This window comes from Orbicella faveolata, unplaced genomic scaffold, assembly GCF_042242905.1.
Source record: "Orbicella faveolata isolate gen_17 unplaced genomic scaffold, um_ofav_v1 contig_26, whole genome shotgun sequence".
Classification (NCBI taxonomy): domain Eukaryota; kingdom Metazoa; phylum Cnidaria; class Anthozoa; order Scleractinia; family Merulinidae; genus Orbicella; species Orbicella faveolata.
The window spans coordinates 19870049-19885826 of record NW_028301554.1 but is presented as its reverse complement, the minus strand read 5'-3'; the positions used below and the strand labels follow the sequence as shown (position 1 = coordinate 19885826).

General features: G+C 39.4%; 3 protein-coding genes across 3 annotated transcripts; all 3 read left to right on the top strand.

Annotated features, from left to right (window-relative positions):
• The first annotated feature begins 5 nt into the window (after positions 1-5).
• On the top strand, positions 6-5445 carry LOC110066740 (voltage-gated hydrogen channel 1-like). The gene is made up of 8 exons (XM_089295482.1): positions 6-347; positions 878-1014; positions 1607-1680; positions 2073-2126; positions 2594-2646; positions 3288-3364; positions 3514-3629; positions 4382-5445. Exons 1-8 carry the CDS (start codon positions 211-213, stop codon positions 4424-4426), a joined length of 693 nt encoding a protein of 230 aa, XP_089151608.1. The 5' UTR covers positions 6-210; the 3' UTR covers positions 4427-5445.
• Positions 5446-8139: 2694 nt separating this feature from the next.
• Positions 8140-9304, top strand: LOC149108465 (uncharacterized). The gene is made up of 2 exons (XM_089296327.1): positions 8140-8331; positions 8606-9304. Exons 1-2 carry the CDS (start codon positions 8224-8226, stop codon positions 9203-9205), a joined length of 708 nt encoding a protein of 235 aa, XP_089152453.1. The 5' UTR covers positions 8140-8223; the 3' UTR covers positions 9206-9304.
• Positions 9305-13266: 3962 nt separating this feature from the next.
• On the top strand, positions 13267-14703 carry LOC149108464 (uncharacterized). Its single transcript, XM_089295280.1, has 2 exons — positions 13267-13413; positions 14026-14703. The coding sequence occupies exons 1-2, from the start codon at positions 13267-13269 to the stop codon at positions 14698-14700; spliced, it is 822 nt and encodes a 273-aa protein (XP_089151406.1). The 3' UTR covers positions 14701-14703.
• The last annotated feature ends 1075 nt before the right edge of the window (positions 14704-15778 follow it).

Sequence of the window (15778 nt, the reverse complement as noted above, 5' to 3'; positions counted from 1 at the left end):
TGTCAATAAAAGGTGGTCTGGCGGGAGTTTGGAGTCTTTTCAAGCACTGTTAGCAAAAGCTATTGGATTACTTTATCAACCTGGTTCGCGAGAGCAACATCTCATGGTAGCCCTTAGCCAATCAGTTTTCCATATTTCTAAAGATTCAAGCACTTCTGGGTGAAGCTGTTGTTGTGTGACACAAATCACACGCACGAGTGAGCTTTATCAATGCAAGAACCTGATGATCAGAGACTTGTTGATAATGATGCACTGTCATTTCCCGATCTAAACGAGATGGAACAAGCCACCAACAGCTCTGCGGTGACAGAGAGCACAGTGAATCTGACAGAAGATAACAGTGAAGGGTATAAACAGTTTTCTGTTTTGAAATCTCTAATTCCAGTGTTTTTGGTCGTCTAGAAGCTGACGTACATGTACTAATAATAGTTTGCCAGCTGAAAATTTTAACATTTAATCATCCACTACCGCGGGTTCTAACTTTAACTTGAAAACTGAGGGACAAATGTCAAACATCATTTGATTTTGCAAAATTGTTGTGAACGAACTTGTAACAGTGTAACATGTAAGCAGTATCACTGAAATGATCATCCAGAAGAAGCTAGTACAAAAGGCTTCATCCACAGAATCAGACGTAGGAACCAACTATAGAATGTGCTTCTCAATTGTATTCCATGTAAGCCTTCATTTCCAGGGTTTCCTTCACAAACTTAAAAAATGTTTACATTGCATCAACTGGAGAGGGAAAGGGGGTTTTAACTAAATTTAGAAAAAAATATATCTGTACACAATTTATTCAAATACATTAGTTAGGGTTTCATAATTATCAAAAGATACATCAAATCTCATTGTTTTGTTGTTACTGATTATTTTATAGGTCAAATAACGGACACAGAGAACAACTCTGTGAACTTCTTCACAGTCACAAAGCTCAATATGCCATCATAGCATTGGTTGTTATAGATATGATCATTGTTATTGCAGAATTACTTCTGGACTTAAGAGCTATTGAAGGTAGGAGACATCATTGATACCATTGTCAAGCAGTTTTCAGGATGATTTCATTATAATATATAAAGTAGTATCAGAGGTCCCACTTTTGCTATCAAAACATTTATTTCAGGATATATGATTTGTAACAAGATAGCATTGAAGTAAATACTGAACAGTATTTGTATGGGGATCCAATGTTAATGGACAAATTTCATAGGCTGTATAAATTTTACTTATGATTTTATTAATTTAATTTTGTGTGTATGTCAGTCTGTAAAGTGTGTGCTTTCCTGTTCAAAGTTTCCCTTATATTTGTCTGACAGCTTCCCTAATTTATGAGTCAATTGGTTAATTTACCCTTTGGTTTGCCTAAATTAAACATATATTTCGGTTAGTCTAACATTTTGGTTAGTCGAAAACTAAAAGTGCTTCACTGAGTTAGTCTTCATAGCATTCCAAATCACTATTAACCTGAATGTCTGGTACTCTTGTTTGCTTAATGGTCAGTTAAGCTGATGACTCATAGACTTAATTGACTCATAGATACAAAATTGGTCTCACCTTCAGATGTGCATGTAGAGTTTAACAAGTAGTTGTATCCTTCTTGCTGCAGTTCACCATGACAACCCTGCACCACATGTCCTGCATTACATCAGTATTGCCATCCTGTCAATCTTCATGATTGAGGTATAAATTAGCAACTTAAATATAACTTTATTTTCTGTCTTACCTGCTAAACAAAAATGCCTTTTCTAATAGACAAATTCCTCCTGGATGTAAACAAAGAATTTCTGCATCATTCTTGATTGATTTATATGGAAAGGATTTTTAACTTGAATATCAAGTTGAAGATTGTCATGGCAGCTTGTCACAATCACTCCAAATAAAAAAAGAAACTTCCTGTTGTTATTTACCTTATTTTACAACTCCTTTAATACTGGAAAAGGAGAAAATATCCAACTTGGGTAACTTTGTCATCAAATTATTTTGAATTTTACTGATTCAAACTAAGCCAGTCCTGTAGTTGACTTTTCTTAGCCTGAAACGTCTGTAATCTCTCTTACTACATTTTTTTACAGTTGTTTCTGAAAATCTATGCAATGGGGCTCACATTTTTTAAACACAAGATGGAGGTAATGTTTATTGGTTATAAATTTTAAGCTCTAGTCAACTAAAAACTAATTGGTTTGTTTCTAACCTGATCTTCAGCACTATCCACCTCATGTAGGCCTGTGCCAGCAATTCTGGAAAATGTTTTCTGCTGTGATTAAATTTGATTGACAAGTGTAAATTGTTCTAACTGGGTTCTTTGTGAGTAGAACCCTTAGAAGATCTGACAATTCTGCACTGTTCATTTGAAGAAAATATCCATACCCGCAATCTCAAAGGCTAAATCTTCAAAAGGAAAATAATGTAAATTTAAACTGGAATCTATAGAGATGTGGATTGGGCAGTTTAAACCTAAAAACCCTATGTAGGGAAGGTTTGCATATTTTCTGCAGCAACCCAATGGAAAATGCAATTTTGTTGTTCCTGTCTTGACACTCAGTTAGATTTAGGTAAGAATTCAATGTGTTTTCATTCTTTTGTTATTTGGTAGGTATTTGATGGGATTGTAGTAATAGTTTCATTTTCTCTGGATGTAGCCTTCAGGTTTGTAGACTTAATATGTTATTGTTAATTGACATTGTCCATTTAGGGACTAAGTCTAGTTCTTGTGATATTCCCCCAACATTTAGTTTCCAGTTTTTATAATTAACTGAGAGTGAGGTTTTTTTTATTAAAGTTCAATGATTATCCTTGTGTCTATTTGCCAACCTGGTTGAGCAGGGTTATATTTGAGCAGCCCATCCCCTTTTCTTTTTCAGCCAGTCTGGTTTGGCTGGATCACTACGACTGAATTAACAGTCTTCCCAGCATAATTTTCAGGGTCACAAAGGCTTGCTTGTTGACCACCAAGAGAATCTGGTCTCAGCAGCAATTCATTATCAAATCATCAGCTTGGGGGGCTCTGATGTATGTGCAGTGGCAGATCTAGGGGAGGGGCCCAGGCCCCCCTTCCTTATTTTGGGTGAAAAAAAAATGTGAGAAGGAAGAAAAGCCGGCAGGGCAAGCACCCCCCCTTCCCCCCGCTTAGCTCAAGGTCTGGATCTGCCGCGGACATGTTCTATCATTCTTAGAACTAATGTTATACATCATACAGTCGTATCAAAGAAATTAATCAAATGAGAATTATTGCTAACTTAGATTAGGAAGGAAAAGGTTCATTCATGACCATATATTTCTTCTTTTAGTGGAGAGGAGGGAGCTGTAGATGGAATAAGTCTTATTGTTCTCCTTCGACTGTGGCGTGTCACAAGAATTGTCAATGGTAATACCTGATTTGTATTACATAACTAATTTTATATAACATGTGAAGTAACCAAATTTTAACCTGAAAAAATGCTCAGCAGGGGCAACCTTTATGTGGGAAGTTTAATGTTGTGATTTAGTAGTTATGCAGTTGAATATTTTCAACAGGAATAGTTCTGTCAGTGAAAATGCAAGCAGAAAGAAAGATTCAAGTGTTGGAAAAGGAAAACACTGAGTTGAAAGAAGAAATTGAACAGTTTAAAACCAAGTGTGCACAATTTGAGGTACTGAATGCAACAATTTTGTAATCTTTGAGCATTTTTAACAGAAATTTAAACATTAAGAATTCTGGTTTCTTGTATTTCCAAATTTTTAATTTTACAGGTCTCTTATAAAAGTGTTATCTCTATTTCTTGCGTTGTGAATTAGTTTAGTCTTAATTATTATTTGTTTCCTTCATTCCTTTCTTTCTTTATTTGTAAATAAGCAGCGCCAACTCGTAAACTTTGCTACTTTGGCTGTTGCACACTGACTCAAATTGAACATATAGTTATATAATCTCTATCATTACATTTTCTATAGTTTCTTTTTTGTCTTACCTTTCTTTTGTACCTGAATAGTGTGAATAAAGATTGTTGATGTTGTTGTTGTTGTGAGAGGACAAGGGGTCTGAAATTCCTTCTGACCATAATTCCTGCCTTTTCTTTTGTGGCCTACGCCTACCGTGTGTGCACAATGCTGCAAAAAAATTCCCTTTTTTCCAGGTTCTGCCATTTTGGAAATCCTGCTTTCATCTCTGTCTTTTCCCATTCTCCCACCACCTCTAGACCTTCTGTCCCTTCCTCCCAGAATCCTACCTCCCTGCCCCCCCCCCCTGCCCTCCTACTCCTCTCCCAGAGGATTGTGGTCTGACTTGGGTTTGAACTCAAGTCTTCTAAATTTCCACCAGCTTAGCCTCTAAATTTGCAGAGGTGTTCACTATTATTATTATTATTATTATTATTATTATTATTATTATTATTATTTTGTTTTGCAGGCTGAATTGAAAACTTTGAGAGGAGATGCAACCCCTGCAACTTAGTTATTGATAGGTGGACAGATAATATTGAAATGGGCTAACAACCTGTAATAAGAGAATTTTTTAGTTAGTACATAATCCACAATGTGGGTGATAGATTCAACCCTTTGGGGGGAGACTTCCATTTGAATAGGTAGGGGATGGTTGTCAGGAAATTGGAATTAAACCCTTAAGGGAGACCAATCTGAGTGTGGCTCAAGCTTAATTTGACCTCTAAAAGATACCAGTTTAAAATGACAGACAGCCTTTCTCATTATCTCTTTGAGTGCGTCCCTTAAAAAGAAGAACAAGCACACCACCCACCCTCCCCCCCCCCCTCAGTTCATAACCTTACCATACCCTGCCTGGATCCCATGTCAACCTCTCTCCCCCTGATCCAAATGTTAGTCCCTCATTTGAACACCTGATCTCTGACTTTGTAGTCCACCACAAGCAAATTAACCAAGGTTGAAATTATTTGGTTTTCCTTTTACTGACTATGTCCCTACAGGTTTTTCTAATAGAAAATATTTGTTGTCACTAGTGAATAATTTGCTCTCTGGGATACTTGTATAGAATGCAATTCACCAAAATTAGATCACTCTTATCTCTACTTAGGTAACTATTTAGATCATGTTTAAACAATCTAAATATATTGCAATATATTTGTAAAAGAAGTAAGATTCATTAATAATAATTTTACAAGGAAATTCACAATATTACAATAATATATTTTATATCTGATATGCAGATATTTCTATGAGATAAAAGAAAGTTATTTTTGCTAACTTGAATGGAAGAAATTATTGAAGAAATAATTTTGTTCGAGGTAGCTTATTGCTTCCACTAAATTGGTAGCATTTTATTTTTATGGTAACCACAAGCATTGAAGAACTGAAAAATTAGTGTTGTATAAAATATATTGTGTTTAATTACTGCCCCATGAAGAATTACCCCTGTGAACTGATAGGTGCATTTTTTTAGAATTTAAATTTGAATTACTGTTCAACACAATGATAATAAAACAAGCGTTTGAAGCTTGATCAGTTGTCGTAATTTGCTTGTCCTCTTCTGCTTGACACCCAAAATAGGGTTTTGCACTAAGTTCCAGGTTAATGCATCAGTCAATTCCAGCAGTGCCCATCCCCCCCCCCCCCCGGGCTAACCCCCGGGCATTAGCATTTTTTAAAAAAAAATGGGCAAATTCCCCGGGGTGGGGACACATAAGCTGTCTAACTGCCCCGGGGTGGGGACGAAGAAAGAGGGCAAATGCCCCGTCCCCGGGAACGTCGCCTTCCAACACCTCCGCAGTTTTTTAATTAATCAGTGAATAAAACGTTCCACTGTTCAGTATTTTAACGCAACGGTAAGACTTCAAGGACAGCAGTACGTGTTAGTTGATTCTGATTATATTTGTTTCTTTATATTTGTTTTTAACAGTTTGCTGGAGGATAGCTAGGATTGCGGCGGACGTGCCCCCAGCCGCGAGCGATGATAGGCGCCTGTATTCGCAGGCTACTTTTTGTGTGAAGAATCGAGACATTTTAAATGATGATGCATTGCATTTTAAGCTCGCAAGATCTGTCTTGAAGATCGCATCATTTGAATTCGCCAACCTTAAGTATTTTAACTCCACTTTCATGAATTTAAAAAATGCTAGGCTAGTTTTGAATGCGAAATGCGAAATAGTCGTGTTCACGTCAGTGATTGTTTTGTGATGAACAAAATATAGTTCACCTTGTCGCTTATATTTATATGCTTACAAGTAATGAAGAAATATCTGAAATTGAGAAAACATGCCTTTAAAAACATCTGCAAGTTTCTCTAGTCCCTGACGGACAAGCCATTGTTCGACAAACGCCTCGTCTTTCCCGATGAACTCATCCATGGCACTTTCCAAAACACGTGTGTCGAATGCCCGGGGGTCGCCCCGGGGTACTCAAATGTCCAGCCCCCGGGCCGCGATAAAATTGCGGATGCCCCACCCCCGGGACTGACAACGTGAGCAAATGCCCCGCGGTTGCCCGGGGGGGATGGGCACTGCTGGAATTGACTGATGCATAATGCGCAAGAAGAGGCCAAAGTTAACGACTCGCGCGTGTCGGACACCCCAGCCCAACCGCGTACGCGTGACGGGATCGCACGAGGAATGACCCGAGCTACTCGATGTGAAAATCTTTCAATTTTACTCTCAGCAGTGCTAAAATACAAATTTTTTTTTTTTCATCTCTTTTGAGAGCCAAATGCTAATGGGCCCGTACGATTGTAACAAATCGGGATTGAGTAGATGGAGTATTCGGTTTACAGAAATTTCAAATACAGACCTCAGGTAGACAGCAAGCTGAAGGTCGCCAGCCATCATGAAAACCAGCGTTTAATTTGAATATAGATCCGCTGCTGATTTTTTTTTTTTGTTGTTTTTGTTTTTGTCTTTGTTTTAATAAGTGCAGAACCCTCAGGGATGCTCTTATGCTCTGAAATGTGCCCGCAAAATGTCCAAAAGCCACGTCACTACCGCATCTTTAACGTCATGGTTGAATTGAAGATACATTATACATGTTTTTAGCAGATTTGCATGTTAATCAACTAGTTCTCATTTCTTTAAAAATTATTTACAGTATGGCATCAAAAACAGTCTGGAAAAACGTCCATTGAAAAGGACTGGCTCTTGGTCTCTAAAACTGAGAGGCTCTGTTGCCAAGCCTGCCCAAGTTACACGTATTACATGATTCTGTTATGGACGTAATTATTTTAGGCTAGGAAATTGGTAGACTTAAGCTTTCTAAGAGTTCTTTCCAATAATTCTTCCCTGGCCTGGTTTCGCCGTTGGAAAGAACTTTTCCAACTTGCAGCGCGCCAAATTTACCGGTGGATTTTTCCACTGGTGACGTAAATACACATTAACCAAAAAATAAAATCTACGTTTAGTCCATGCGGCGTAAGGATGCCAAGATGAAAAATTAGGCGCATTTCGTCACGGCGTCTGGCGTTGTTAGTATACCAGTATTAGGCTGATTTAGCAAGAGAACGGGAACGTCACTTGACGACGGCGCGCGCAGTACAAATATCCAAATATGGTCAGATGACGACTGCAGGGCGCGCGGAATAACCTGGATTCTGTTCTAATTTGACCATATTTGGGTATTTATACTGCGCGCGCCGTCGTCAAGTGACGTTCCCGTTCTCTTGCTAAATCAGCCTATTGTTTCACGTAGCGAACCTCTATGTCGTCTAGTCCGTTTTTAGTTTGGCACTGCGTTATTACTATTTACAACTTTTGAACTGTTCACTGTGCCACAAAGCAACTGATCCTTTTGGATTACAAATATTTATTCCAAATGGATGAAGGCACTGAGGGCAAATAAACCATGTTTTGTAGTTAATTTATATGTTATTGATTTATATGTTAATTAATGAAGTTTTATTTCTTTTGGGCTCCTTTTAAAATTTTGTCGTAGTTGTGGCATCAAAAGTTGTCAGAAAGGTATCTTAAAAAAAGACGGGCTTCTGTTCTCTACGGAAGTGACAATCAGCTGAAAGTATCCGAAGAAGTTTTGTGATGATCAGTGGCATCGATTTGCTAAATCGATTTGAAATTCAAATTTTTTAGTTGCGATTCCTTTGTCTACTGAATGATTACTTGGCAGTCAAAAATAACTTAACTTACAAATAAAGGTCTGCTTCGGAAACGCGAAAATTTTCAAAACACCAGATCATATGTATACAGTGATACCCCACTGAATCAATGACACCGTTCAATTTATTAGTTGAACTCAAATTGTTACCATATCTTGAATCGAAGCAGTCCGGTCGGAACCGAAATGAGTATAAAGATGAACATTATCAAAATAGTTTTGCTGATATTTTCTGTATCGTTGGCCCAAACAAATGATCTTAAGGATGAAAACACGTCGAATTTGCAGCCACAGGTTAGACAACTTAAATCTGTTTTCTTTGCTTCCAGTCCTTCGTGATGACAATAGTCAGTAAAAATCCGTCTTGGCCGGGAATTACTTCTACGGGCGGGAGAAACTATGGAACACGATAGCAACAAATAAATTCTATTTCGTTTATTTAAAAATCTACGTTCTTTTTTAGATTAGACTCAATATTACACTTGATGACTTGTCAACGCTGTTTTTCCTTGAAAAAAAAAATGAGCGGTAAACTAAATCAGTTTTGTCTTCTATTTTGTACCTACAGCTTGTGTTTTACAAATTCTTCACACCTACGAAGCTTGCTGAGGCTGCTACCTTCATCCATCACCACAATACCCTGACTCCTCGACTACTCACATTCCTCAGTGCTCCAAGCAACTACTATCGACTGATGATTGTCCCACTGATTCCGCCAGGAGTCATCGGTAAAAATGCCAAACTTGTCGTGAAGGTGGCGGTTGGCTTAGATACGAAGTTTGGCCATGGAGAAAGCGATCCCTCATTTGTTATTTCAGATGGCCATCGCTTTGTCGGCATGCTGACACTTGATAAGAACAACTACCCATCTTCTGCCCCCTGTTTTGGCATAGAAGGACCCAGCGGGAATACCATGACTCGTCATACTGATGCGGCACTCCCAAAGCCATCCGAGTCTAATTACCCAGGAAGATTTGAGATCCAGTTAAGCCTGTCTGACCGATGGGGAACCTGTTTCGTCCCGCTAGACGGCGGTTTCAGCAGGGAAATGGTTTACCAGTACAAGTTGAATCCCAACAATGGCCTATTTCTGGAGATTTATGGCGACAACGCACAAGAGAAAGAAGGCATCAAGTACATTGAGCTGAGCATCCTGCAAGAGAACTAGTCTGTTATACAGCTGACTCAAAACAAATGTCTACATATCACTGTCAAGAGCTCTGTAGTTTCTGCTGATTAAAAGTGATTGTTCACTCCAGACGCCAAACGACAATTGCTCACTTCATTTTTTCTTTCCTCATTTTAAGGCCAAGAGTTTAGCACCGTTCCAATCCTAATCACAACTTCCTTGTTACATGCGAGAAAGGTTACGGTTTATGGGCTTTCGCCTCCTTCTATTTTACATCCAAGGTTCTTTTTTTGGTTTTTATACCATCTCCGAGGCGACCAAACCCACAATTTCCGGCGATGTTGCTAAGCAACTGATTCATATTTAAACTCACCCCCAAAGTTTTCCTACAACCTGCTTACTGGTGTAGTAGTAGCTAGTAGTAGGTGGGCAAAGATAGATCCTGCAGCCGGCTTCCATGTTGCTGTATCACTCATAAATGTAGTAAAAACCATAAATGTAATAAAAATTGACCATAAATGTAATACTGACCATAAATGTAATAACTTTTAACCACAAATGTAATAAATCCACCAACCATAAATGTAACAAAATTTGACCATAAGTGTAATAAACTGGACAATCATAAATGTAATACGGCTTAACCATAAATGTAATAAACTGCCTATTACCTCTGAGTCAAGGGGCCACAAGCCCTGCCATTCCCTTATTTCGTCAGTACAGGGTAGCCTGTTCCAGGCTATCGAATAGTCGTGGGTGAATGAAGATGCCTTATTCCCACTCGTTTTTTTTTTCCCTCGCCCGCTTCCTGGAACAGGCTACGTACACGCAGAGGGAGGACAGGGCTTCTGTACATCAATTTGGAGGACTCATTTCCCGCAGCACCGTTTTTGCCCAGAGGCCAAAACCCGAGAAGTAATCATTGTAGTCCGTGCGAACATTTGGAAAGTACTTACAGTATGAGTATCAAGTCTATATACCAGACGAAATATCGAGTGGTCTAAACTAAGTGCGTTTGAGGCGGTGGGACTTGATGATGTTTAAGTCCACTTAATTGAAGTACCGGGAGTTGATAAAGTTTCATACATTTGAAAAGCTTGAGATTGTTACAGTAATTTCACAGGCAAGTGAGAAAATACTGGGAAGCCCCGGCTTCAAGCTAAAATAAAACCAAAACAGCCAAGCATTATCTCTTCCGGTTCGCACTTCTACAGTCATTTGTTCGACTCACTTAAAGACTTAGTCATTCTTTTAGCATTCATTTGCCAGGGGTGGATTGGGTGGCTAGCCACCCACCTTTTAAAGAAGCAAATAAAAATAGTATCGGACCTAAAACGAAGGCGTATCTCGGTTTCCTTGGGCACTGTTAAAGACTATTCACATATGTTACAGTTTTACTGATTCGCTATTGGCTATAATAGTTATGATGTTAATACAAACCTGAATATATTTACACAATTGCTTTTAGTATTAGCTGCTATTTGAAGAGTTAACGTTGTAATAAACCAGGTTTTGTTCTGTAGCCTTGTTTAGTATTTTATCCTTGTATGGCCCATGTGGCTGGTGGGATATCAAATATATCTACCCTGGTTGTACCTGGACTACAACTTTGTCCAAAGCACACTAATCTTGTTTAAAATAGTTCCACTTCGCCCATCCCTCCTGCATGCCAGCAGTTTTGCCCTCCCTCGAAGTTCTATTAAGTGATTGACTGGGTACAAAACGGAACCATTCCCTACCTCCCGCTAAAATGGCTTGAAGTACCTTTGCTAACGGACACGGATTGCATGATTTCTCTCGATTTCTGGTAAAGAAATTTAAAATTAAAACAGGCTTAATCTCTGTAAGGTAACGTTTGTGTGGATTTCTACCTCTTCTCTTCTTTTCGAAGCCAGAAAGTCTCAAAATGTTTTCACTTGCAAACACCTCAAGCGCACTTATTTTGGACGATTCGAGATCTCTTCTAGTATAAAGACTTCATGATTTCTAAGTGTGTGCACGGACATTAACGATGCCCTCTCGGGTTTTGGTCTCTGGGCCAAAACGATGCTGGAGCAACGAGTCCTCCAATTTGATTTTCGGAGTCCCTGTCCTGCCTGTACGAAATAAGACAATGCCAGGGTTTGTGGCCCCTTGGCTCAGAGGTAATAGACAGTTTATTACATTTATGGTTAAGCCGTATTACATTTATGCTTGTTCAGTTTATTACATTTATGGTTAAGCCGCATTACATTTATGGTAAGTGGATTTATTACATTTGTGGTTAAAAGTTGTTACATTTATGGTCAGTATTACATTTATGGTCAATTTTTATTACATTTATGGTTTTAATTACATTTATGGGTGATACAGTTGCATTTGCGGTTGACGCTAGCATTACCTAGTTCTCTTCGCTACTTTTATTTGGCAATCTTTTTTGCCAGGCTTCGTTGCATTTGTTTTAATTGCAAATACAGCTGAAAAATTATTTTCCTTCAGTTGCTTTATACACTTTCCGCCGTCAATAGTGTGAATTCTTTTGTAAACCTGACATCAGAGTCACCTATTAAAGCAAACAGTTTCGTAGAAACATCTGCTAAGTCGTTTCCCAGTCTGTCTGCTTCGCTCGATGTTCCCTGTTCTGTGACTTTCTGTGTTATAGTCGCTTACGAGCAAAAGTCGACGTCAGTAGATTCAGTAAGATTTTGTCGTTTACTTCTTCGCTCGAGGACTTTGTTTATAAGAACTTGTTTTTTATCAGATGTTTTAAGGGTACTCCTGAGTCGGTTAAAATTTCGCGAAGAATTGCAACAGTCATATCTTCAGGATCACCCGCCTTTCTTTCCTAGAGCCTGCTTTCTTTTTTTTTTTTTCTCTTCAATCTGCCTTTTCTTCTCAATTTCTCTAATTTGGGGTTGTAGCTTTGAGAGATTCTCGTGATCTTTTTGCGATAATGTGATTGTTCTTTCGTCGTTTATTGTTTCCTTTCCTCTTGCGTCGACGCGTAGTTTCCGCCAATAGATCATAGTCTCTTTTTTACGCCTACCTTGTTATAAGAAATTAACGATGCACGTTGACCACGCGAAGAAAATTTACGTTACAAAAAATTAACGCGAATTTTCCAAAAGTTAGGTTTACATATATCAAATTAACGCGAGCGGTGAGCACACTGCAAACTGGTTCAAACCACTTCTGTGTTCATTTCCATAGAAAGCGCTGTTATGGCGTGTGAAACGCTTTGAAATTCGTCACTAGTTTAAGAGGTTAATTATCGCGTGTCTCGACAAGCTGAAAGCCTTTCCTGAAGCTAAAACTCACGTTTGAGCAAGAAAAAGATAATAACCGTCCTGACGACCGGTTTGCAGTCTCTGGACAAACAATTCTGCCAGGAACGCCATTCTCTTCCACTGTTGGGCATATTTCATAGAACTGAGCCAATATTTCTGGTATTCCTTCCCCCGGTATTCATTGAAGAGAGGAGCTGACATAAGGGGCGAGGCGAAATCTATAAAATGCAAACCGTCTCCACTGGTTCAAGGCGGCTTGGAAATCCCAATACTGAAAGGTGACCATCCAGTGGGAGGACGAACGCACCATGGAAATTTTAAGAAGAAGGCTGAAGAAGCTTTTAAGACCAGTGAGAAGACATTTTGAACTTAATTCTTAAAGAAGAACTGTCAGATAGTGACTCTGAGCAAATGATAATGGAACTATAAGCAGATGAGGTTTTGTCATTGAAATAAAAGGTGCTGTAAAACAACAATGATGTAAAATAATGTGATTTGAATTAACAGTGAAAAGTTAAGATTTTTAAAATCGCGTTATTAAACACATTGCTAATTTCCTATAATAAGGTACTTCTATTTTGTTTCTATCTAAGGCCTTTTTCGTATTCTATCCCAGCTCGTTGCATTCGCGGTTGGCGCTTGAAAGACTAATGTATGTCACTTTTCTACTTTTATCTTGCAATTTTTTTTTGTCAGCCTTCGTTGAAATTGTTTCAATTACAAATACAGCTGAGAGAATCTTGTCCTCGCTTTATACACTTGCCGCTGTCGATATAAGGGCGAATTCTTTTATATACACATCAGTGTCACCTAAGCAAACAGTTTCGTGACATCATGATAAAATGTCTGGCGTCAGATTACTTTCCTATATTCTGTCGGTCATTTGTGCAAGATTCATCTCTTATCGTCGACAACATGATGCGAGCTGCCGTTGTATTCTTCATTATGCTGACGATTCACAGTGCTGTAGCTGACCCACAGGTGAATATATTATTGCTGTTTTCAAAGATAGGCATAAACAAACCAAAACTGAAAAATAGGTAATTGAGTTGCGTTTCAGAAGGAGCAGCATTTCGACTTATTCTATTCCTTCATTATTTTTGGCACAGTTCGGCATAGTCATAAAGTGATAGCGTATTATACACAGTGCAAAAGAATAACAGTCTTGCACTGGAAGGAGTTTCTGGCGCAGTCTGCATGAAGGAGCGTGGCTGTAGCTTCTCCTTATTAAACACATCGTCTGAGAATGTAGAGGCTCAGTATGTTCCGTTCAATTCTGAGTATCTTTGCTGAGTTGTCAGTATCTTGCATTTACCGAGCTACGATTCTTTCTGAGTATCTCAAAATACTTCACAGAAAATGGTTACAAGCTACATTAAATAATTTAGTCAAATCCTAAAGTGAGAATTTTGGATTCCTGGTACCCTTTTCTGTTATCCAAATTAAAACACACAAAAATATCTTTTTGATATTCCCAAGTGTTTACTCCAATACCAGCTTTGTGCACCACCATCACTCCGTCACTTCCACAAAATTAACCTTTGCCGCCTCGTTTAGTTAGGATTTGCACTTTTTTAGACTGGACTCACTTAACGCCCTGTCATCATTTTTGTTTTACTTACTAAGCAGCAAACTAATTCAGTTTTGTCGTCTATTTTGTACGTACAGCTTGTGTTTTACAAATTCTTCACACCTACGAAGCTTGCTGAGGCTGCTACCTTCATCCATAACCACAATACCCTGACTCCTCGAGTACTCACATTCCTCAGTGCTCCAAGCAACTACTATCGACTGATGATTGTTCCACTGATTCCGCTTGGGGTCATCGATCAAAATGCGAAACTTGTCGTGAAGATGGCGGTTGGCTTGGAAACGAAGTTTGGCCATGGAGAAAGCGATCCCTCATTTGTTATTTCAGATGGCCGTCGCTTTGTGGGCATGCTGACAATTGATAAGAACAACTACCCATCTTCAGCCCCCTGTCTTGGCATAGAAGGACCCAGCGGGAATACCATGACTCGTCATACTGATGCGGGACTCCCAAAGCCATCCGAGTCTTATTACCCAGGAAGATTCGAGATCCAGTTAAGCCTGTCTGACCGGTGGGGAACCTGTTTCGTCCCGCTAGACGGCGGTTTCAGCAGGGAAATGGTTTACCAGTACAAGTTGAATCCCAACAACGGCCTATTTCTGGAGATTTATGGCGACGACGCACAAGAGAAAGAAGGCATCAAGTACATTGAGCTGAGCATCCTGCAAGAGAACTAGTCTCTTATAGCGGAGCTCCGGGGGCCCGAAGGGCCGCCAAGCGGAGCCCCATACTCATATAGGAGAGGAAAGGAAACCCATGAGTTGATTTTCTCATGGTCATCATGGCTAGCGGTATTGCTCGTGGGCGCGTACGCACGACGGCGACGACGACGACGACGACGACGACGGAGTCGCGCAACATGGCCGCCATACTCCAAATAATAGGTTGACAGAGACATGCAGTCTTGGTTTACCGTGTACTTCTTTGATATTGGACATCCATGTTATGATCAATTGACACCTGTCAAAACAAGGTATCCGCTGACCAGTATCACGTGACCATATCACGGGCTCAAGTTTACAGCTTATCGAGGTCGCGTGTTTTTTTAAAGTTGACCGCTGACCAAGTGCTGGTTTTCGATTGGATCGCGGGCACATCTAAGGTTAACTTGTTGAAAACAGGGCAGTTCGGAAGCCGGTTAACGCTAACCAAGGATTAAAAGTTAACCGAATTATAACTTTTTTTTCTATACAAATGTTTTTTGGCTGCTTTGGTTTGTGTATATAGTGATTATTAAAACTCAAAACAGAAGGCCAAACAATATACAGAAAACCGCGCCGCAAAGCTACAAAACTGAAATCAAAATTCTACCTTCTCCTGGGTTATTTGGCTCTGAACAACGCGGCCCAGGAGCTACGCTTTTAGGCTGGCCTAAATCTATATATTACAGCTGACTCAAAACAAATGTCTACCTATCACTGTCAAGAGCTCTGTAGTTTCTGCTGATTAAAAGTGATTGTTCACAAGACGCCAAACAACAATTGCTCACTTCATTTTTTCTTTCCTTATTTTATGGCCTAGAGTTTAGCCCTTTTCCAATCCTTAGCCTAGCCTACGTAGCAGGCGTATAAAGGGGAAGGGGTGGAGGAGGAGGAAGAGAATTCGGGAAAAAAAAAAACGGAGGAGAGGGGGGAGGGGGAGGGGGAGGGGAATTCTCTTCCTCCTCTCCCACCCCCTCCCCTTTATACGCCTGCTACGCAGGCTATCCAATCCTAATCACAAATTCCTTGTTACACGCGAGAAAGGTTAGTTTAT